Here is a 25073-nt window from a genome sequence, read left to right on the forward strand (position 1 = left end):
GAAACACAAGGGAATGGATCACACCTTACAATTAGAGAACAGGAAACACACCTCAGATCAAGCAGACTGAACAGTTGCTTCTGTCCTGTATGAGCTTTTACACCTTGCATCAATATAATGTCTTTGTTTACAGCTATTAATGTACACTGTGGAATGGAACGAAAATTGGGTAGCATTTTATGTAGGACCAGAAATATCTTGTGTAAGTGTCTTTTTTTTTTTTTTTTGACACCTTTTAGAAGTTTATCTAAATCTAAAGTTTACCAATCTACACAGACTATTCATCCCTATTACAATTTGCATTTATCACAGATTATATTGTGACAGTAAGATCTTTTGTAGCTAGTTTGTACTGTTATATCACGCTAGTTAACATTTGTTTGAGAGATTAGGAACAAAGCTTTTCATATCTAATGCTTTTCCATATTTCTTGGTTCCTTCATGAAAGAAACTCTCATTTTTCATGATCTGCCATGACTGTGTTACTAAAGTTGTCTTTTTCCTTTGTAAATCTTTAATGGTGGACATATCCTTCTACTGGAGCAGTTAATTAAATAGTAGTCACATGTTAAATTTAGTTTAAAAAAAGTAGGTACTGGTTAATCTAATGTAATCCACTTAATCAGATAATCCTCGTATAATCAGAATATCAGGTATAATCAGGTATAATAATCTGGTATCGAGCTGCGCCACTCACAGTGATAACAATTAATCGGTTATCATACGGTCATGTCTCCAGCATCAAGTTTAGCGAGTCGTGGCAAAAATGATGCCTCACTAATCTGCTAATCCTACAAATCTGTAGACAAAGAAATCTAAATCAGATAATGTACATCCAAACTATGTAGCACACTATTTAACACACTATGTAGCACACTTTTTACCACACTATTTACCCCACTATGTAGCACACTTTCTACCACACTATGTAGAACACTATTTATCTCACTATTTACCACACTATGTAGCACACTATTTACCACACAATGTACCTCACTATTTACCACACAATGTAGTACACTATTTACCCCACAATGTAGCCCACTATGTAGAACACTATTTACCTCACTATTTACCTCACTATGTAGCACACTATGCAGCACACTATTTACCTCACTATGTAGCACACTATGCAGCACACTATTTACCTCACTATGTAGCACACAATGTAGCACACTATTTACCACACAATGTAGCACACTATTTACCTCACTATGTAGCACACTATTTACCTCACTATGTAGCACACTATTTAAGACACTTTTTAACACACTATATACCACACTATGTAGCACACTATGTAGCACACTATTTACAGTACCTCACTATGTAGCGCACTATTTACCTCACTATTAATCACACTATGTAGTACACTATCTACCCCACTATGTAACACACTATGTAACACACTATGTATCACACTATGCAGCACATCATTTACCACACTATGTAGCACACTATTTACCTCACTATGTAGCACACAATGTAGCACACTATTTACCACACAATGTAGCACACTATGTAGCGCACTATTTACCTCACTATGTAGCACACTATTTACCACACTATGTAGCACACTATTTACCTCACTATGCAGCACACTATTTACCACACTATGTAGCACACTATTTACCTCACTATGTAGCACACTATTTAACACACTTTTTTAACACACTATATATCACACTATGCAGCACACTATGTAGCACACTATTTACAGTACCTCACTATGTAGCGCACTATTTACCTCACTATGTAGCACACTATTTAACATACTTTTTTAACACACTATATATCACACTATGCAGCACACTATGTAGCACACTATTTACAGTACCTCACTATGTAGCACACTATTTACCACACTATGTAGCACACTATTTACCTCACTATGTAGAAAACTATTTAACATACTTTTTTAACACACTATATATCACACTATGCAGCACACTATGTAGCACACGATTTACAGTACCTCACTATGTAGCGCACTATTTACCTCATTATTAATCACACTATGTGGAACACTATTTACCCCACTATGTAACACACTATTTAGCACGCTATGTATCACACTATGCAGCACACTATGTAGCACACTATTTACAGTACCTCACTATGTAGCACACTATTTACCTATTAATCACACTATGTAGCACACTATTTACCTATTAATCACACTATGTAGAACACTATTTACCCCACTATGTAACACACTATGTAACACGCTATGTAACACACTATTTAGCACGCTATGTAACACACTATTTAACACACTATGTAACACACTATTTAGCACGCTATTTAATACACTATGTAACGCGGTAGGAAGTTTGCGGTTTAGGACGCAGTTTTCTGCACTTACCTCAACACAGTTGTGATTTTTTTTTCTTTTGCTCTTTGTTTTAAATCACAATAATTCTATCCTATATAGTCTGTATGTTAGATCGCCCCGTTAACAGGAAGACTTCTTGTTAGTTCCAGACTACAGAAGTATCCGACGAAGGCATAAAAATTCATTCCAAGCGTTTTTTCCCGACCATCCTTCTGTCTTTCCAACAGAAAAAAAAGAGAAAAAAAAGAATCATCAGGATAATACTCTCTGCTGCCCTCTAGTGCTCGTGGGTCTTGCAAAAACATACTACGAGGGCATCAACCATGGGGTCACATAGTAGCTCAGTGGTGCCCAAACCTGAACCCAGAGAACCCACTGATCCCAGAAAATCTCCCGATCCCAGAGAACCCACAAATTTAAGAGAACTTACTGAACCCAGAGAGCCCAACCTAGAGGACCCATTGAAAGAAGAGAACACACCGGATCACAGTCATACCTTACAATTTTTCTTTCTCTCTCTTTGTCAAGCTATATATGCCACTCCGGAGCTCCCAGTTCCGAGTTCCTAGACTGATCTTCTTACGGAGCAACTTCGTCAATCCTGATGTTCTACCGCTGGCTAGAGTCTCGTCGCCCGGTGGTCACCTTGCCAGGGATTGAGCTGCATGGTCAGAAAGTTAAGACACTTTCTGACCATGCAGCTCAATCCCAGGATGGGATTGTTGTGGATTCCTTCTTTTGAACCAATGTTGTGTCAGTCAGCTGTATGGTCTGGTCTTTATCAGCAATCAGTTCTGCGCCGAACTCAGAGTTTACAATGACCCTCGGGAGCTCTCGGTTGCACTATTATAAACTGTTGTAGAAACGACGTTATTTACATTAACAATATTTACTGTAGATTGTCACCCAAATGAGGATGAGGTTCCCTTCTGAGTCTGGTTCCTCTCAAGATTTCTTCCTCATGTCCTCTCAGGGCATTTTTCCTTGCCGCCGTCGCCTCCAGCTTGCTCATTACGGATAGGGAAAGATATATAGTATTTTATATTTTAATTGAATCTTTTTTAAATTATCTTTTAATTTAATTGTATATATTCACATTTATTTTTATTCTTATTTTTCTTCTTCTTCTTCTTCTTCTTCTTCTTCTTCTTCTTCTTATTATTATTATTATTATTATTTCTTTTTCTCTCTCTTCTGTTTCCATACTTCTTAAAGCTGCTTTGAGACAATGGGAAATTGTTAAAAGCACTATACAAATAAATTGAATTGAATTGAATTGAATTGAATCTACAGAACCCACTAATCCAAGAGAACACACTGATCCCAGAGAAACCACTGAACCCAGAGAGCCCAACCTAGAAGACCCATTGAAAGAAGTGAAGAAAAAGACAATGATTTCAGACAATCCTTTGAACCCAGGTAACTCACTAAAATCAGAACCCACTAATCCAAGAGAACACACTAATCCCAGAAAACCCACTGAGCTCAGAGTAAAAGATTACAATATAGGACAGGGGTTCTCCAGGCCCAGGGATAAGAACGTGTGACAGATAGTATGGTTCTTTCTGTGTAAAACATTAGATCCCAGATCAGCCATCATTTCTAAAATCCTCAGCCACTGAAATACCATCTGGCACTGACAACTAAGAGAGAGGGATAGATAGATAGATAGACAGATAGATAGATAGATAGATAGATAGATAGATAGATAGATAGATAGATAGAGAGAGAGAGAGAGAGAGAGAGAGAGAGAGAGAGAGAGAGACAGAGAGGTGGCAAGTAAAATATTTTGTGAGCTCTGATTGTATTTCAATCATCTGTTTGTAATGCTATACAAACACATTATAGCAACAATCAGTCTCACAGAAAAAACATTCACGTATAATAGGTCATGAATTAATTCATACTTGCAGACATATTGATTCATAATCATACAATTATCTAAATTTCTACATGATTGTGAACCGTCTTTGTTTCATGACCTTTTTTTTTACATGTTCTGTGTCAATTTAATTTATTTGTATAGTGCTTTTAACAATTGACATTGGCTCAAAGCAGCTTTACAGAAGCATAGAATAGAATAAATATTGTAAAGCTTTTTTGTAAAGTTTCTCTTACTTTTAACAGTTTATCTGCAAGCTGTGAGTGTTATGTGCAGTTTTCAATCCTTTTGTACAAAGAAATGAGTCAGAAATTATTTTAGCACAAGTTTATTCACAATCATTTTATGCAAACACAATAAATAATGACTGGTTCACACGCTGTAGTCTAAAGGCCTGTTCAAAGTCTTGACTCATCATAAGGCACATTTGACTCAACCGTTTTTGTTTAAGTCACAGTTCCGACCTGCCAGATGCAAAAAAAAAAAGAATAACTTCTCGATGCAAATCTTCAAATGGTGACTTAATAAATTTACAGACCTACATAACCTGGAAGAAATACTTCTATGAGCCACAATACATATGGTAAGGGATGAATAAGGTATATGTACAGGTGTTAATTTATGACATTTTGTTGCAAAAATCAACTTTTTGTGCTTTTATGCATGCATGCAAAAAAAAAAGACCTCTGCAACATAAAGCACCAATGAAGTATTCCTTCAGTTTGTAATACTTTGCAACACTCCTGAATACACAGCCTTCAATAAAAAGTACTTTAATAATTGATACAAATAAGTGACAGGACTTTGTTGTCTGAGGACCATCAACATGTTAATCAAAATGGTAGCATTCACAACTGGCTCTAGCTAGTGTTGTTGTTTGGTCGACCTATTGTATTAGCTGTCTATCTAGCTGTTTACTTATATCAATAAAGCACAGCTTGTTTTCCTCTGGCATAGACTACATTTTCATAAACCTCCTATTTACATGACCAACAATCCCATAGTGAATTAATTTGCTTTGTTAGGTGACTGTGTGAGTCAACCAGCTGTCAAAAAGCTAGGACTCTTAGAGAGATTCATATGTCTCTTTTTCTATATGAAATGCATTTTTAAAGCACATCCAAAGTAATAAACGGACTATATAAATTTCCAGCCTGGAAATTAGTAGACACATGTACTGTTCTGACTGTTCTGACTGTAAATATGAATTACAGACCATCTTGAAAAGGTGAATATTATCAGTGGTATAACAAGATGCTTTAAAACCGTCTGCCACTCAATGCTACATTATTGCTTGTTTTGTTTACAACCAGGAAGTCGGCCCACAAGGTCTGACAGTGAAGGCCATACAGCTTACCCACATCCCATTAGACATTAATCACAATTGCACAAACACAGGAGGCAGTGAGATTTCTGAAGAGCTCTTGAGAGAAGGCAGAGAGAGGCAGTCACAGATTTTCAGGGTAAACACCTATTCCAGTGATCTGGGCTGTACAAAACCATTCCGTTAAGACTCTTATTACACTTGGTTGTTTCATGCGTCTTGAATATAAGGATTATATCTGGATAGGGATTATCTACATAAAAATACATGTGTAACTGCACCCAGGATTCATTTAAAATAGATTTCAAATCTAATTCCTTCAACCACTTCAAAAAGGATGTTTGAAACACATTTTAGCCACATATATCACACTAGTGTCACTATATCCATCTCCCCAAGCTGAAAGTTTGCAAGAGATTAAAAACAGAATGCAGAAATCTTGATTTTTATTGTAATGACTGAAAAACTAAAAATAAAGAATTGCACAGGAAGAATGTAATGTTCGGATTAATTCCTAGTCTATTAACGTGTAATACTGAAAACATCTTTCGAGAGGCTTTAACTACAAGTACATATCATGTGATACTTATCAGGATACAACCCAGATACAAGACACTGAAATGACCAGGCAAAAACACAGTCTAAAAGGTACTGAGGGTAATGAAACAGACTGTCAGATTTTTATTTACCCTCCAAAGTCTGGTTAGTCATCAAAGAGCTGAGTGGTGTTTCGGTGAGCACCATTCTGTATGACATGCCCCTTCCTTCTGGGCCAAAAGTCAGCCCTGAGCAATCGGTAGAAGTAGATGAGGATCATGGTGTCCATGAGGAGCACGGTGAGCAGGAAGTAACTGCCATGTTGCAGCATGGAGAAGTTGATGATGATGTAATAGGTTATGTAAAACTGGGTACCTAGGCGAAAGGTGACATAAGTGAAGAGGTTGAAGAACTTGTTGGCGTTGTAGAGAACGGACCCTTGAGCTCCTGCTAGTTTCAGGAGTAACCGTGCATGGAGGGTCATGCTGTTAACTTCCACCAGGAGGGCAACCGCTGCTCCAGCCACATAACGCTGGTTGTACAGATTGTACAAGAAGCACCACAACACCTGAGGGGTGGAGATAAAGGAAGGATGCAATCAAAGATGTTTTTGCCCTAAAGTATGTAGGGGTAATGTAATGCATTGTGCTTATGAGGGCGTGCCTTGTGATTTGTCGCAAGTGTGTGTGGTAGATAGCCTTGTTTATTTCTGCCAGCTCAGTAATTTTTATAAAGTCTTCTATAAGTGCACATTTCTCATTGATTCATAAAGTGCTGTACTTCCATTAGCGTGCCCGAGTCTGGTTACCACAACGTTAACTTAAAGCTTTGGGTTATTAATCACATGAATTTTTAAGCATATCATTCAGGTATTCAGGATAAACAGTGAAACTAATAGTAAAATAGGTATGGGAGTGTACTGAGTTTAAGGGTTTTTAAAAGGATAATCTATACATTGTTCTTCCTTGTTTTCAATGTATAATAGATTCCACGATTATGTGGAAAGGGTCAGAATGGTGTGGGTTTTCATTCTAGCTAAGCAGATGTCACATCTGAGTCTGTGGAAAGCCTAAATGAAGTGGTTAAAAAGGTGGAATCAGGTGGGGCTGCTGCTTGATTAGAATGAAAACCTCACACCGACCCTTTCTGGAAAAAAGATTAGAAATCCCAGGTATAAACCATACAAACTAGATATTCTGTTTAGCAAGTCAATTAAAATTAAATTGAAATGTTTCTCAGGTCTTGTCATGACGTGGCCGCTTTCGTCCCAAAAACAGGAATGAAACTTATCCATTCACCCAGTCTTCATCACTAGACGTCTGATCACACACGTTACGTCACTAACCCAGACTTTCACTCACAGTGCCATGTCTTGTCCCAGGAACCCGAGCATCTTATTCAAGCCGTCATTCTCATTTTCATTGTTACTTCAACTCACAAATATAGCCATACATTACTCATGTGAATAAGTACTGTACTGTAACTGTAGGTTACACCATGAGACTCATCTATAAAATAATATAATGCTAAACTTAATACTGCTGTACTTGCTGTTGTTTCCTAATGCTCCTTTTTTTGTAAAGGACATACCAAGAGAACCGTTCTGTGTTGCAAAAATGCAACTCACCAAGAAATGATGGAGGAGGAACTCCCATGATCCTAGGGCATGTCCTGAAAATATGATGTCACCAGCATCTTGCACAAAATAACCTGTGACAGTAAAGACCTAGGATTAGTTTAGGTTGATGTTTTGCTTAACAGGTTTCCAGTGTGAGATATTGCATTAAAGATCTTTGATGCAGTTGCTCACGTGCAGCATTAAAATAAATCTTATGAGATTAATGAAGACTAGAAACTTTTACTGAAATTAATTTTAATTCAAGATCTACTGTCTCTGTAGGTAAAAACAGTTTTTGTTTGTGTTTTTGCACAAATTTTGTTGCTCAGTATTTGAAATACAAGCTGGTCGATGGAGAGTAATCAGTTTACAAAGCAGGAGCATATGATTGTGTTTCATTAAGAAGCTGAAGTAAATATGGGGATGTTACTGACCTGCGGAAACACTCACAAGCAGGTAGCAGACTGGTGTGGAGAAAGAATGCATGTTACTCAGCATCTCTGGCCATAGGCTCACACTGCAGAGTGATAAAGTAACCACAGATAAATCTACACAGGACAATTATATTACAATTTTTCTATTAATCTTAACCTGTCATAAGATTTTCTGTAGTAGCAACTACATAGTAATGCACAGGTCTACCTTAATGTTCTCCTTCTAATAAGTTCTTGTTTCTATAGTAACAGCTTACAATAGGGTCTTATATAATAGAAACTCTATGTATACCGATTTAAAAAAAAACAAAAAGGCTGTCAGGGGAATACCAGGATTAAGATTTATGAAAGGATTCTCCAGCCTTGTAACAATCTTTTAAGTTTTCCATCCCAGGAAAGTCTTTAGGATGGAGGGCACAGTTGCAGAGTTGACATTAACACGAATTCATTGCTATGATATTAAAGTAATTTCACATTTGCTGCCAACCAACAATAATCAACATCAGGAAGAAAACAGCAAGAACCATCTTCAGCATCGATCATTGTTCAATGTAACAACATGAGAGAATTCGATTCTGAGCTCAGGTTACTGTTTGTGTTGAGTTTTGTCTTTGTGAGCCTACTTCAGTTTTCCTCAAAAACAAAATTCTAAATAAAAAAAATGCAAAATGCTAATAAATAAATAAATAAATAAATAAATAAATAAATAAATAAATAAATAAATAGATAGATAGATAGATAGATAGATAGATAGATAGATAGATAGATAGATAGATAGATAGATAGATAGATAGATAGATAAATAAATAAATAGATAAATAAATAAATAAATAAATAAAGGCGGATTCTGTGTGCGTGTGTGCACATGGTACACTGTGATCTACTGATGTCCCATTAAGGGTGAATGTCCAGCACACCTCCATTATTATTATTTTTTTTTATACTTTAACCAGGATAAAAATACTGTACAGTAAATGGACATTGAGGAAAACATCCACACATATTACAATAACAAACATTGGTAAATTATATCTATGACCATTATAGTAAAATATGTGGTAATTTAAAATATTTCAATCGAGTAATTATTCTTAATTCTTTTTTAAATGTTATTAACAAAAAATATACAGGACAATAATATTATTGTTTATAAGCTGACCCATATTTCATTTACAGCATTTGGCAGACCCCTTTATCCAGAGGACCTTATATTTTATACAACTGAATAATTGAAGGTTAAGGGCCTTGCTGAGGGGCCCAGAAGTGGCAGCTTGGTGGAACTAGGAATCGAACTCACAATCTTCCAATGTGTAGTCTAACACCTTAACCACTAGGCTTCCATGCCTTTATGTTAGGATTTCCCTCTTTCATTTCCCTAGGATTCCAGATTTTCCTCTTTTTACTTAAGACTTCTATTTCTTCATTCCCAAAGAGTTTCATACATACATTATAAACAAAAATCTAGGATACAGATGGCACAGATGCTAATATACAACCATCCATCGAAATGAAACACTTGCTATTTTATACTTTCATTATCATTTATGAATTAACCAAATCAGCATTAAACAACTCCAACTCCATCCCTGTATTATCAGTGAAACTATACCTTATCAATCCCAAATTTTCATACACACACACACACACACACACACACACACACACACAAGCATTCCCCGCCATCGACCACATGAATCAGTATCTCTTACCAGGTGATGGCCCATGGGCCGGTGAGCAGTGAATGGACCAGAGACACACTGAGGTTTCTCCACTTCCAGGACCGGAGCTCATCATGCTCTACTACTTTAGGCAGAGGAAGCTTCCTTAGGAGGTGATGGACCACCCTGAACATGAGAGAGAACAACAACACAGAGAGAACAGGGTTCTGGTCCACCATCAACAGTATTCCATCCATCGTCTCCCGCCTTCCTTTGTAAGGTCCCCTGTGGTGTGCTCTGGGATTCCTATGGCTAACCTTTCGCTGTTTGGTCTCTCTTGGCCCTTTTTTATATTCCTTATTAGCCGTCACACATTGTCTCACATTTTTCAGCTCCCTGAGGTAGAGAGGGAGTCTTACTTCTGTGCATTATACTCCTCCCTTGTGTCGAGATGACTGTTGCTGCTGCAGCTTCTGCAGGCTGAATGGTGTGAGAGGGGTGATGGAAAAAGAGGGGGAGTGGAGAAAAGAGAGGAGACAAGAGAAGGGAAAAGGGAGGGGTGTATGCTCAAAAATGGCCAGGAACCAAGGAGGAGCGACGTCGCATTATTTCATGAAATAATAACAGGGATGTCTGAGCCAGAAGCCATCTTTTTTTTTCAAAGCTCTGAAACAGCAAGACAAAATGGCTGATTGTTTCCACACAACAATGTGTTGTTTATATGTCATGGACAAATTGCAGGCATTGTCACGAGACACAGAGTGCTGTCAGTGGTGAATTCCAAAGAGGTGCTGCAGAAATGATCTCTTACAAGCACATTTTGTCATTTAAATCTAACACCCACTTTCTGAAAGAGAGAGACAGACAGCAAGTGTGCCTATGTATGAGTGTCGGGTGTGTGTCAGAAAGAACCACTATCATCACACACACACACACACACACACACACACACACACACACACACACACACACACACACACACAAACCACCCCCACCCCGAGTCACAACTCCCTTTCAGTGGGGGAAGGGTGATGAGACTCGTCATACGTCATGCATGATGAACAAGCAGTAGCTAAACAATGAGATAGATAGATAGATAGATAGATAGATAGATAGATAGATAGATAGATAGATAGATAGATAGATAAATAGATAGATAGATAGATAGATAGATAGATAGATAGATAGATAGATAGATAGATAGATAGATAGATAGATAGATAGATAGATAGATAATGCATTTAAATAAAAAAAATCATTTGCAAATCAGAGAGTTAACATATAGAGAGAGTATAGCTGAAAAAAGTCAAGTCCAAAGCTCCAATGCCTGAAATCTGTTGCAGGAGCTCCAGGATCCAGGGATTTCTTTGAAAGCTGGTGAAGAGCTCCTTGCAAGTGTCAGTCATTGTGATCTGGAGCTATCAAGCCTATTTTGGTAATGGCACAGGCTCACCAATTAAGACCACAAGCAAAAACATGCCTTAATATGTCTCAGAGGAAGCATGTGTTAGTTAGCCTTCGCTCTCATCATAGCTGTCAGTCATGCTATGAATTTTTCATACTTGTCTGAATGAGTCAAAATAAATTAGAGCATAAATCACAGGACATTGATTTATTTTGAATGAATCCATGGTCTGAAGCCTCTGGATATTATCAATGGGAATTTAAAATAGGCACAAGAGGGCAGCACAAACACCTGAGGATGTATTGCCCTCTTCACTAAGTAGATTATTAACGTTATTCATCAGTAAGTAAAGAAGATGTGTTTGAATAATTTCATTAATGAACAGTACATTCAGGACAATAAAAAAAAACAGTGAAGAAAGGAGTTATTTTTTCACCTCAGCTAAAAATCATATTCTTACAAACAACAGCCTAGGATTTGTTTTTTTATCTTTAGCCCTAAGATTAAACTAAGGTTAGTTATAATTTAAAAAAAAAAAAAAAAGATCCCACTTTATTCATTTATTTTCCTTTATTTATTTATATTATATTGGCCTCAAAATGAACACAAGGGATTAAAGGCATTGTTATAGGGTCTATAGTGGCCCCAGTGGACTCTAACCTCCATAACCTCAGAAAATCTCTGGTCTGTATGGTTAAATTAGCTGAATCATCTCTCTCTCTCTCTCTCTCTCTCTCTCTCTCTCTCTCTCTCTCTCTCTCTCTCTCTCTCTCTCTCATATAGAAAACCTAGAATAACTAGCACATACAATAACAATGAAACTAAATGACAGAAACGTGCTATGATATGGTGTGATTATTAGTTTCAGTAACCATAACAGCTTGTTATCCTCTCTCTGTGCTACTCTATGGCCAACAACTACCGTTCTGCAGCTATTATTTCAGTCATGTCTAAAGAAATCAAGTCTACTGCATTCTATTAATCTTTGTATTATTCTTTATATTAACCTTTTGTTCTATGTTTATGTTCTGTAAAGCTGCTTTGAGACAATGTCAATTGCAAAAAGCGCTATACAAATAAACTTGAATTGAATTTAATTGAAATGAAATGAAATTAATTGAATTAAATTATTTGGTGTGTAGAAGCACACGGTTATGTTTCCTGTTATGTTTACATATTATATTTAGGAATAATTTCATTTATTTCAGTTTTAATTGTATAGAGCTTTAATAGACGTTGTCACAAAGCAGTTTTACAGAAATGTATAAATTCAGGATCTAAATTTTGCATTTAAAAATGTGTCTCTTTTGAGCAAGCCAGTGTTGAGGAAACACTCGCTGAGGCAACATGAGGAAGAAACCTTGAGAGGACCCAGATTTAGAAAGGAAGCCATCTTCATCAGGGTGACAAAGGAGAGTGTGATCTTTTCCCTTCTATAACTGTATACTATATGGCCAAAAAGTGCAATTATGTAACTGGCATTCATTATGAAGTTTATTCACTAATAAACACACACATGCACATGTTCACACAGTACTTAATAATGAATCATAGCATCCATAATTAACTAAGTTTACTTTAGCTTTACAAAAGAAAAAATGCTCATTGAGGAGGAATGTGCTAAGCCTCCAGGATTTGCTCACAAAGCATGTTCCACCCCAGCAATGAGTGATGACTGATCTATGGTCTGTCTAAATGAGTAGCACTAACCAGTATATATAAATAATAATGATTAGATTATTTATGTAATAAGTTAAATAAGGTCATAAGCATTATACAAGTGATTTTTTAATTGTGTTTGTATGAAAGTTCATGATGAACTTTTACAGCCTAAGACTGTCTGGTTGCATATTTTTGTGTTGTGTGTTGGTTTTACGGCTCAGTCATTGGCAAGGAATGCATAGACCTGTTGTTCTCACTGAAACTGAGAGCTCCATTGAACTAAAGCATGCAGTGGAACAGTATCACTGAAAATCTCCACCTCTTTAATTGCTTACTGATATTTCCTAATAAATATGCTATGCTTTGTTACAAAAATATTAGTCACTGTAACAATTTACCCCAGTAAATACAGAATTTATTTGGATTTATGTTTAAGCCTCATGTCCTATGCAGACTCTCAGGTCTATAGATTGTATCTAATCAACACTTCAGCTGACTCAGCTATAGGGTCATACTGTATTAGATTGTATGTTGTGTAGCATAACCCTGCTAAAAATCCAGCATCGTCCAATGAAAGACAACAATATCCAGTCAGAGATTTGAGCAAAATCTTGTCAGGCAGTACCATGGCATATATGTACCAGCTGGTGAGTTATTATGCAGCTGCTCTATTATTTCATGAAATGTAGTAATAAAACCATTTTATTAATAGTGATATGTCTAGGTGCAGTGCCACAGAGTCGAGCATTGCTCCCTACTCCAATGACCCCAGTTTGATCGTGGTACTCTCTGTAACGTGTTCTTCATGTCCATTGTAAAAAGAGCTATATAAATAAACTTGAATTGAATTGAATTAAAAAATTCTAAGATTATTCCCATTAAAAAAAGAAAATAAATGTCTATATTTACATTTATCATGAACATGCTATGCTTTAAAGCAATCACTTTGTACAAAAATGTAACTATGAAATTTTTGTCCGTAGTGAGTTTTGTGTTTGTTTGTTTGTTTGTTTGTTTTGATTTGCTTTCCTGAACGCGGAGAATTTTCCAGGTTTACCCTTAATTTGTCCTTTCTCGCGTTCCGTAGGGATACAGGAAGCGTTGCTTAGCGACGTCGCAGGCGATGGGATGATTCACAGCAAGATGGAGAAGTACGAGAAGATCAAAGTGGTCGGTAGAGGAGCGTTCGGGTAATGCAAAGATAAACACGTTAAATCCGCTCCTTTCTAAATGCCGTCTTTTACAAATAGATCCATTCGACAGCTTGCAAATGTTTTGTTTTAAACTAAAAAGTTACTGTACTTATGCGCGCGTGCTTTATTCTTAAGTAGGATTGTTATTGATGGCTTATAAAGCGGATCCTGGGCTTTCCCCCCATACACAAACTTGTCTTTTTCTTTTTCTTTTCTTTCTTTCTTTTTTTTTTTTTACTATATTCCATATTTCTATATTTTACCTAATCTATTTTATTAGATGTTAGTTAACATGCAGGTTATCCTATGCATGCCTGATGATTCTGTAATCTCAGCCTGATCAATAATTCACTCCTCTGTGGCTTCTTTAGAAAGAAAGGTTGATATACAGGTGCATTTAGGTCTGTAAAGAATGATTTTTTTGAGAAATATAATCTGTAGTGCAGAACATAATTGAATGGTCTGATTTCAGATAAAGTCTCATAAAAATGAAGACCAGAATTTTACCTTCACTTTTTAACATTAGCTTGTCTTTTTCTTTCGGACAGAATCGTGCACCTTTGTCGTCGGAGAACTGATGGTGCTTTGGTCATACTGAAAGAAATCCCAGTGGAGCAGATGACCAGGGATGAGCGTCTTGCCGCGCAGAATGAGTGCCAAGTTCTCAAGTTACTCAACCACCCCAACATAATCGAGTATTATGAAAATTTCCTGGAGGACAAGGCGCTCATGATTGCAATGGAATATGCACCAGGTAACACGTTTCCAGGTTTTTTGTTTTTTTTTACATAAACTTTTTAACCTTTGGCCTTCGGAGAAAATGAGAACTTAGATCAATGTAATGGGTAAAAATAATGTAATTCTGAAATATGGCCAGATTCAACCCATTAACTGAGCTGGATAACAAGCAGCTAAACATAAATTAAGCAATGCCTTTATTTTTTGTTGTTTGGAGCAGATCAGAGTTTTTGTTGTATTTGTTGTTACCAGTCCTGTATATTTTAGGTGGAACTCTTGCTGATTACATCCAGAAGAGATGCAATTCCCTGCTGGATGAAGACACCATACTGCATTTCTTTGTGCAGATCCTACTGGCCCTCTACCACGTTCACAACAAACTTATTCTTCATCGAGACCTTAAAACCCAGAACATTCTTTTGGACAAGCACCAGATGATAGTCAAAATAGGTGACTTTGGGATTTCCAAAATACTAGTTAGCAAGAGCAAAGCTTACACTGTAAGTGCCTTGTGTACCTTTACACCAATTCCCTTTAGAACCATTATTAGTATATTTGTGCTGTAAATGTTCTTGTAATTGCAGGTGGTTGGAACCCCTTGTTACATCTCTCCTGAACTGTGTGAAGGAAAGCCGTACAACCAGAAAAGTGATATTTGGGCTCTGGGTTGTGTGCTCTATGAACTCGCCAGCCTCAAAAGAGCTTTTGAGGCAGCTGTAAGAAAGATTTTTTTACTTGATTTGTCTCAAACCATATAACTTCTGCCTGAACTTGTATAGTGAGAGTCTGAGAGGAGTTGTTTTCTGTTCTCAGAATCTACCGGCCTTAGTCCTAAAAATCATGAGCGGAACTTTCGCCCCGATTTCAGACCGCTACAGCCCGGAACTGCGACAGCTCATTCTCAACATGCTTAACCTGGACCCATCCAAACGGCCACAGCTCAACGAGATCATGGCCAATCCCATCTGCATCCGGCCCCTGCTGAACCTCTACACTGACATTGGCAATGTCCGTATGCGCAGGTTGGACAGCTTGCATAACCTTGCAAACAACCACGCATTAACATATTGGGGCAGTGGTGGCTAAAGTGGTTAAGGCTCTGGGTTGAGGATTGGGGTTTAAGCCCCAGCACTGAAAAGGTGCCTCTGTTGGGCCCTTGATCGAGGCCCTTAACCCTCACTGCTCCAGGGGCGCTGTATCATAGCTGACACTACGCTCTGACCCCAGCTTCCAAAGTTGGGATATGCAAAGAACAATTTTATCTGCGCTGTAACGTATATGTGACAAATGAAAGGCTTCTATTCTATACTGATAAATATATTCACTGGATAACTTTTTCCAAACAGAATTGAAAAGCCGCTGTCCACCATGCAGGCAGGTTCTCACAGCAGACCAGGCAGCCGTGTGACTGGAACAAGAACAAGGGGTTAGATTTTATGGCTTTATTAATGCTTTATTTTATAGAGGGAAATTTTTGGGGATTTTTATAATACATATATTTAAATTTTACCTTTATATTTATCACTGTTGTTTTGATAGCTTAAGTTATAGGTTATTTTACCAATAAATGTATTTGTTTTCAGTTTTAAGCATGCTAAATGTTTTTGTAATCTTGTTTATTATTATTATTATTATTATTATTATTATTATTATTATTATTATTAAGTAATAAAATGAGTACTACTACTACTACTAATAATAATAGTATAGTTGAAACAAGCATGAACATAAGGTGTAATTTTAGGTGCTATTTTTTTTCCAGGTGGTTTGTCAAGCTTAATTTCGACCAAGATGATGCACTCTCTGCCCTTGTCATCGGTGTATACGTGGGGCAGTGGCATCTCCACGCCACTCCGGTTGCCCATGCTCAACACCGAGGTGGTGCAGGTTTCACTGGGCCGCACACAAAAGATGGGTGTCACCAAATCAGGACGCCTCATCACTTGGGAGGTTAGTTGGTCAGAGTCCAGCTTTGCATCCCGTGTTCACAGAATTTATACCACTCTAGAGTTATGATGCTCTGAGAGTTAGAAGGTAAAAGTGTTCTGGTGAAATGTTATAAATGGCAGTGAATATGGAATAAAGTCTATCAGTCCTTGTTGTCTTCCCTCCATCTCTTGTTGATACTCCTGACTGTGCTCACACCTGCCACTGGCAGAATCCCAAAAGCTTCATACAGACTGGACATATGCAAGGCTGGAATGGACTGCATAATATTTGGCAGAAAAAGGTTTCTAAAAATTTGCATAGTTGTTTGTGGGTTTGATTCCTGAAACTCAGCCCTGTGTGGGGGGGTTCGCATGTTCAACCTGCGCCTCAGAGATTTTCTCCAGATACTTTGGTTTCCTCCACAGCATGCCTTTAGAGAGGGGTAGGTGTTGTCTAGTGGTTAACGTGTTGGATCAGAAGGTCATGAGTTTGATTCCCAAGTCCCAAATTTAAACATTGTCATTTATTATTCAGAATTTTTAGATTTCTATACAGCTGCTTTGACACTGTCGACTATTAACAAATAAAATTGAACTGAATTGAAAATAAATTTTTTTCAGATGGTCTTCTTGACATCACCTTCTTTTGAAGAAGTATGTTGTTGAAATATTTTGACCCGTTTAATATTTTGATGTGACACTGTCACAGGCTCCGACTGTGGGCTGCGGCGAGGCTTCTCTACCCGGTGGTCTGGAGCAGATGCAGCCCCAGTTTGTCTCTCGCTTCCTAGAGGGTCAGTCTGGTGTCACCATCAAATCTGTCTCCTGTGGAGACCTCTTTACAACCTGCATGACAGGTACACAACAAAAATAGTGCAAAAAACAAGGTTTAAATGCTAAAATAGGTTCAAATAAAAGTGTTAAAAATAATAAAAATGCTAAAGCTTAATTTACCATTACATTAAAGTGATAAAACTCTTTGGTTTATTATTCGAACTCAAGTCTAGTCACATTCCTCACAATATGAAATCTTTTTTCACTGAAACACAGCTTTCAGCTCAACACAACATAAAGATCTGCTCTCACAGTTCATTTGCTTTTCCCTCAGCGTTTATTACAGATGACAGATTAATGCTTTTTTTTTTTTTTTTGGATTATTCTGTTTTTATTTAATCCTAATCCCAGTTCACCTTTTGTCATGGGTGGTTAATTCTCTTCTCTTCTCCTTTTGTTTACAGACAGAGGCATAATTATGACATTTGGAAGTGGAAGCAATGGGTGTCTTGGACATGGAAATTACAATGACATAACACAGGTAAGTGCTTGCTAGTTAGTGTTAAAGGTTTCAGAGTAAGTATTTGAGAAGTGTGAGTTTTAAACCCAAGGACTTCCAAAGAGCCAGTGCTGGACCCTGGGTCTGGACCTCTAACTCTCAAATGCTGAACTGTTTGCTAATTGATTGTATCATTTATCTGCATTGGATAAAGGTGAATGTCAAATATATACATTTTATTTCTCCTAACTGTCAGGGAAAGCAGGTGTCTTAGATAAAATACAAACCCAAGTGTAGGGATTCATTCATTCATTCATTTTCTACCACTTATCCGAACTTCTCGGGTCACGGGGATCCTGTGCCTATCTCAGGCGTCATCGGGCATCAAGACAGGATACACCCTGGACAGAGTGCCAACCCATCACAGGGCACACACACACACTCTCATTCACACACCCAATCACACACTACAGACAATTTTCCAGAGATGTCAATCAACCTACCATGCATGTCTTTGTACCTGGGGAGGAAACCGGAGTACCCGAACATGCAAACTTCACACACACAAGGCGGAGGTGGGAATTGAACCCCCGACCCTGGAGGTGTGAGGTGAACATACTAACCACTAAGCCACCGTGCCCTGTAGGGATTCATTTAGGGAAAATTAACAAAGGGCTAGAAACACTAGAAAACTGGAAACACAAAAGACGGAAACACAGAAACAGACACACAGACACTGAGACAGACACTGGCACTGAGACTGGCACTGACACACTGAGATATTGAGACAGAGAAGGGAACCAAATACAAGGACTCTGCAAAAAACAGACGCAAGACAACCAGTAAAAATAGGGGTGACAATCATTGAAACACAAGGAACAGGTGTGCAGAGATGGGACAGATAAGGAAAGGGCTGGGCTTACACACCTGGTACAGAAAAACAAAACAAAGACACATGGCACAGATAAACAAACTTTAACAATGTCCCCCTAGTGTCCAAACAGGAAAAAGTCCAGGCCAATTCCTGACACTAACCACACACTGACTGAGGGCTCTATAATTTTAGAACTGAAATATAGGGTTCTAGAAGCAGAATACATAAATAGATAGTAACTGCACTGCAATTGTCATCTTATAGCATTTAGTGTAACTGTAATGAGTTTAATTAGTCAGTTAAACTGTTTTTAATAGAGATAAAGAACACTTGGATAATTTGATCTGTTGTAAATGTAAATGTCAGTAGTCTTGTTTAAACACAGTCACTGTTTCAGAGATTTACTTTCCACATATTTATAGAACAGATTAAACCTTCATGTTGCTTCTTCTCCTGTCTTTGTCTGTATTCATTGTAGCCCAAAATAGTGGAGGCTCTTCTGGGCTATGAGCTGGTTCAGGTGTCCTGTGGCGCCTCCCATGTGCTGGCTGTGACCAACGAGAGGGAGGTCTTCTCCTGGGGAAGAGGAGACAATGGTACATTGACATGAGCTATAAGTTGACCTGATCAAGTAACTCTACATTCCCTCTCTCTCTCTCTCTCTCTCTCTCTCTCTCTCTCTGTCTCTCTTAAAACCTCCCCTGCTTCCCTTGCAGGTCGACTAGGCCTGGGCACCCAGGATTCCCACAATGCCCCACAGCAGGTGAATATCCCAGTAGATTTCGAAGCCCAGCGAGTATTGTGTGGGGTTGACTGCTCCATGATCGTGAGCACTCAACACCAAATCCTAGCATGTGGCAGCAACAGGTATAAAACTTCAACAGCACCAAACACTTTTATAAATTCTCTTAAATATGTGCAATCTGTTAAGTTCTGAACATTCACACTCCGTCTCAATCAGCCAGCAAAGTGATTTGTTCCGGCCCTTCAAGTGGGAAAAAAGACTTCTCTAGAATAAAATGATTTCAGTCGGACAACGGACCCTACAGTTCTGAAGTGATGCGCATCTGTTCCATTTAGCACGAGCCGCAGTAGTGGCACAGAGCAGGAGTCACGTGATGCTAGGCGCGTCTCATGAGCAGCCTCTCCTGTGAGACGCAATGGCTGACAGGATGATGATGGATGAGAATCTTTGTTCGACATTCTTACACATAAATACCATTAAAACGAGTAATCACACATCCCTCACACACCCAGCACCTGCACCACTGTACTCTATATGTATTGTGCAGACAATGTATACCTGTACAGCCGATTTCACTGCTCTTACCAAATCTAAAAAAATGTATTTCTCTCATTAGAAGGCAGCCTAAATGTTAGCCATTTATTAAAGAGATGGCAGTCGTAGTTTAAATAGACATACTAAAATAATTAATTTTGACAAAAAAATACCATGAAACAAGGATATTTTCCATATTATGAACTTTTTTATTAAGTCTCAGTTACTGCAAATGAGTTAAGTTGTAAAGGAGTGTGATACGGCTTGCTGATTTACCCATTTAAATGTAGAAAAAGTCTACATGGGCATCTTACAATGCACTGATGATGTAATGCAGTTTCAAAATACACCATAAGCATATTTAAATGTAGGGGGATAAAAAGCCTGGTGTCTTATGGTGCGAAAATACAACACATGGGCTCCTATATTGTTGTGTCTTCACTCATATTGCAAGCCAGACTTCTCCAGCCCCTCATTTGGTATGCTTTTCATGAACTGGCCCCATGACAAACTAATTGAATAGCCCTGCTGCTCGAAGCAGCCAAAGGATACTGTGTGGATTAATTGAGAGCTACTGTATAGACCCACCAGAGGGTGCTGCTCTTTCTATTTTGCTGAAAGTCTTTGATGAAATTTTATTTGTGTAGCACTTTTAATAATGGACAGTTTTAAAGAAACTTGGGTATACAGTTGTTATTTAAAATGATCTGTAACGAGCAAGCCAGAGGCAACGGCAGCAAGGAAAACCTCCCTGCAGCGACAGAATGAAGAAAGTTTGGATTAATCAGACTCAGAAGGGAAGAGAAAATCCTCTTCTAGGTGAAGCGTGATCATAAATCATTTCTATAACTGTAGATTATAAAGTAATATAATGCTTCCTGTAAAAAGGAAATTGAGTATAAGAATCATTTGACTTTCTTGTAAAGTTGAAGTTATACCCAGTTTAGTGATGGGTGTGTGTTCAAACTGTTCTTAGGAATTGCTGTCTAAACTTTAGCTAAAGAGAGAACATCCATCCATATTAGTGTGTCTATGTGGAACCATGCACATGTTCATAGAGATCTGTCCTGACAGTCACTTGTGCGAGACTCCAAGTAATGGGTTCATCAGGATGGATCAGGTAGGACCAGAAGGATGAAGGAGTCATGATCACTGACTGGTACAACAGGAATAACTCAAGAGACAGAGAACGAGAAATAACGGATTATTAGATACACTCTTATGCTGTAATGGTTTAAGAAGGTGTACTTGTGCACAGAGTGAAAGCTGGGATTTCCTAAAAACTAGCTGTGACAAGAAGAGCCTCAAGGTAGCACAGACCTAAAGGATTCCTGGAACATAAAGCAGTCACTCTAAAAGGCGGTGGCTCAGAGTGAAGTCACTAAAGTGCAAGAGCAAATGACAAGCAAAAATGTCATTTAAATATATTTGTTTTGGTGAGATTTGGTGAGCTGCTGCACAGTCACTTGTTTTCATATCGCAGAAATTGAGATTGATTGATTGATTGATTGATACATTTTCATGTATACAATATATACTGGTTAGCATGGCATTTGTGACACAGCTTCAGATTAGACTTCAATTTCTTTGGAAACCTGTAAGCTAAGCATATATTTTATTAACAAAAGATCTTTGACATCTTGACCATTCTGTCTTTGGCAACATTATAAAACAAAAAGATCGTTTTGCAATGCATGAGCTGAAACCCCTGAGGCACTGTCCCAGTATCATATCCTGCAGTATTTCCTTAACCAACTAGTTCTGATTGTTATGCTTATATTCCTGTAATGCTTGCTGTGTCACTGAGAAAAGCATCAATCATCACATGGAAATGACCTTTCCACATTTAACCACCACATGTGTAATGATGATTATCCTATTAAGTATTGTCTAATAAATCCATACGTTTGTTTAATTAAGACTCATGTTTGCTGCTAACCAATATGAGCAGATCAAGTTCAAATGACATTTTCTTTTCTAAAGGCCAGTAATATATGTCCACTTACAGGTTTAACAAGCTAGGCCTGGATACCACCAACTACACAGAGGAGCCCCCCTCATGTTGTGAGGTAGAAGAGGTCCACACGTTCCAGCCTGTTCAGTCGTCCCCGCTGAACATCGAGAAGATTGTGTACATCGACATCGGAACGGCACACTCCGCCTCGGTCACCGGTGAGACGAGGATCCATCAGACTAGTGATCTTTTTATCTTTTTGTACAGTTATCAGATACAGCATAAGAGATTTCAACCAGATTTCTGTTGCAAATGTGCCCTGAAACCCAGAGAAAGGTCAGTGTTTCACATTTGGCAGTAACCAGCATGGGCAGCTTGGCTGCAGCTCTCGCCGCAACAGCAGAGTGCCCTTCCGGGTGCCAGGGCTGCAGGGCATCACCATGGTAGCGTGCGGAGACGCCTTCACTCTGGCCGTTGGTTCAGGTACTAAAATAACCCGGTATCATAATGACTTAAGAGTGGCTGTGGTATCAGGAGATTTTGAGAGACATTGTTTTGTCTTTTGTGACTGGTATTGTTACAAACCATTAGTACAAATAATTGTATTGTTTCTGTCCCTGTTGGCTAGTTGTATTAAATATTTTGGTACATCAGAATCTTTTTGTTTCAGCTCTAGATCACTCTCTATGTGCTTAATGATTTAGTCAGGTCCATTAAGCAGCTTCATGTTTTAGTCTTCTTAAAAGCAGAATGAGATAATACTTTAGACAGAATTGTCTCAAGAAAGCAGACATCAGTTATTAGATATTGCAGATATTAGTTACTAAGCTGTTATTACCGTGTGATGTTTTATTAGTATTTACTAGTTTCCTTTGTCCTTTAGAAAGTGAGGTGTATACCTGGGGAAAAGGAGCCCGTGGGCGCCTTGGAAGGAAAGAAGAGGATTCTGGGATACCGAAGGCAGTGCAGCTTGATGAGAGTCACCCATTCACAGTTACATCAGTGGCTTGTTGCCATGGCAACACACTCTTGGCTGTGAAACGTAATGTAGCATAATATGTCTTTTGACATTCCATTAGAAAACTCTGGAATCATCCACGTCTATGAGTAACAGCAGCCTTACAGTACAGCTCCAAGAATTTGGGATCTTTTATTCAGATTAAAAAAATATAAACCAGATAGCAAAGTCTATATTTTATATATTGAAACAAAAAATGTTGATGGTATTCAGTATTTTAAGTAAAGGAACAGGAACTAGTGAAAGATGAATTGTATACTTTAATGAAATATTTTCTTGTTGGTTAGAAAGTTCTTCTCATAAGTTAAAGCATACGCTGAATATTGACATATCTGAATATTCATTTTATGATACGTATATTGTCAATTTTATAAAATGATTATAACAGCGTTAATCAGTAGACATTAATTTCTACAAGTTATTAAAACCTGAAAAGTTATAGAAATAGCACCAGAATTAGCAAATCACTCTACACAGTTGGAATTATATTATTAAGAACTTTCTGGATCCCAAATCTCTGAGCAGGAAGGTACTAGCAGATAGTGCAGATTTTGTTGGGTTTGAAGCTTTGCAACAGGGCCTCAGATTGTTGATGATGTCTGTTGTGCTCAGTTGACAATAGTAGCAGTGTAACACAAGTCGCACCTTGTTTAGGTCCCTTAAAGCTTCAATGGCTTCTTACTAAATGCGCCGATTTGAATTTAGACATGCTTTGTCCCCAGGAATACAATGAATACTGGACTATCATGTTTGGTGACTATCCTGCTGGAGTCAGGGGCTTTTTAATGTACAATGTGTGAAATATAAACAAAAGGAATAACTTTAGTTTGCAGTTTTAAAAATATATAAATATTTGACTGAGTTGTTTCGAGTTTTATATTTCTGTAGTATTAAAAGAATTTGAATAGATAGATAGATAGATAGATAGATAGATAGATAGATAGATAGATAGATAGATAGATAGATAGATAGATCGATAGATCGATAGATCGATAGATGGATGTTAAATATACACATCAACTGTTACTTTCACTAATAATGACACTCTCTTTTACAGCTTTTTTTGAAGACCCTGGCCCTAAGTGACCCTTATACCTCAATGGCATAAGAGAACAGACAGACAACAAACATTCAGAGCAATTAGTGACAATGACTTTATAAGACTTGGAAGGAAGTGGACTGCCAAAGAATTTCAAGGCATTACGACAGTTTATGGAAAGTGCAATAACATCGAAGGTACTATTGTATGGATTATGAAGGCTTATGGGTTTATATATCCAATTGAAATTATAACATATAGTGTTTATGCTTGAAGGCAAAATCTTTTATTAATAACGTCTGTGAATGCTTCAGCTATGGGATTGTCAGTTTGCTGCTATACAATCACAAAGTAATTATATAACACACTCGCAGGAAGTCGGACCGGTCCTGTAGGATTATTATGAAACAATATGTGACAGAACTAACATGTAACACAGCTGAATGCCAAAGAAAATTTGTTAAGTTCTTTGTTCTTTCTATAAATTGCATCATGCTATCTATAACTTTTTTAAACTTTTGTACACCAAAAGAACAGAAATATTCAAATAAATGTTTTTAAATACATACAATGACTAAAAGGAGTTTCTGTGCAAACCAAAAAAGTGTCTACTTTCTGTATCAGCTTAAAGAATAGTTTATTATTTTAACGAGAACGAGTAATTAAATCCTGCTGAAGCCACATTTATAAAAACATATTCTATAACAGTGTTTAATTTGCTTACATTAGACTGCTTTTGTATTTTGTGGGGCATTTTTAAAGCTCAACCACTGATAGAGGGAGCTCTTTCCTAAACAAAAAAAAACCCTCCTCCTTCATCATGTGTGATGCTTTACAACATAAAGCTACTTGTAAAATTGAAGTGTAACATTGTTTTCGAACATATTTTAAACACTCCTTCCTTTTATTAGTACTATTACTA

The 25073-nt window shown here is 37.7% G+C and overlaps 3 protein-coding genes and 1 long non-coding RNA gene across 5 annotated transcripts in view; 2 read left to right on the forward strand and 2 right to left on the reverse strand.

Annotated features, from left to right (window-relative positions):
- rab34a (RAB34, member RAS oncogene family a) overlaps positions 1 to 2581 on the reverse strand; it is an 8901-nt gene extending 6320 nt beyond the window's left edge. Inside the window, exon 1 of one of the 2 annotated variants that reach the window (XM_027136992.2) lies at positions 2366 to 2581. The gene's annotated coding sequence lies outside the window, so the exon portion shown is untranslated. Of the gene's footprint in view, positions 1 to 697; positions 772 to 2365 lie in introns of those variants that run through there. The other variant, XM_027137002.2, reaches the window with a different exon arrangement.
- On the forward strand, positions 2 to 12847 carry LOC125145881. The gene is made up of 3 exons (XR_007144345.1): positions 2 to 202; positions 3629 to 3754; positions 12510 to 12847. It is a non-coding gene; the product is annotated as an uncharacterized LOC125145881 (long non-coding RNA).
- Positions 4530 to 10658, reverse strand: LOC113636785 (TLC domain-containing protein 1-like). The gene is made up of 4 exons (XM_027137103.2): positions 9840 to 10658; positions 8131 to 8213; positions 7706 to 7788; positions 4530 to 6646 (listed from the first exon to the last, which is right to left on the reverse strand). Exons 1-4 carry the CDS (start codon positions 10043 to 10045, stop codon positions 6245 to 6247), a joined length of 774 nt encoding a protein of 257 aa, XP_026992904.1. The 5' UTR covers positions 10046 to 10658; the 3' UTR covers positions 4530 to 6244.
- A 1053-nt stretch (positions 12848 to 13900) lies between the features above and the next one.
- nek8 (NIMA-related kinase 8) lies at positions 13901 to 24717 on the forward strand. Its single transcript, XM_027137092.2, has 15 exons — positions 13901 to 14045; positions 14597 to 14802; positions 15054 to 15286; positions 15371 to 15502; positions 15600 to 15808; positions 16133 to 16212; positions 16549 to 16736; positions 17424 to 17571; positions 17953 to 18029; positions 19340 to 19457; positions 19578 to 19728; positions 22149 to 22312; positions 22425 to 22577; positions 22978 to 23136; positions 24170 to 24717. Exons 1-15 carry the CDS (start codon positions 13984 to 13986, stop codon positions 24196 to 24198), a joined length of 2109 nt encoding a protein of 702 aa, XP_026992893.1. The 5' UTR covers positions 13901 to 13983; the 3' UTR covers positions 24199 to 24717.
- The last annotated feature ends 356 nt before the right edge of the window (positions 24718 to 25073 follow it).

Source organism: Tachysurus fulvidraco, chromosome 11 (assembly GCF_022655615.1).
Source record: "Tachysurus fulvidraco isolate hzauxx_2018 chromosome 11, HZAU_PFXX_2.0, whole genome shotgun sequence".
NCBI classification, from domain to species: Eukaryota; Metazoa; Chordata; class Actinopteri; order Siluriformes; family Bagridae; genus Tachysurus; species Tachysurus fulvidraco.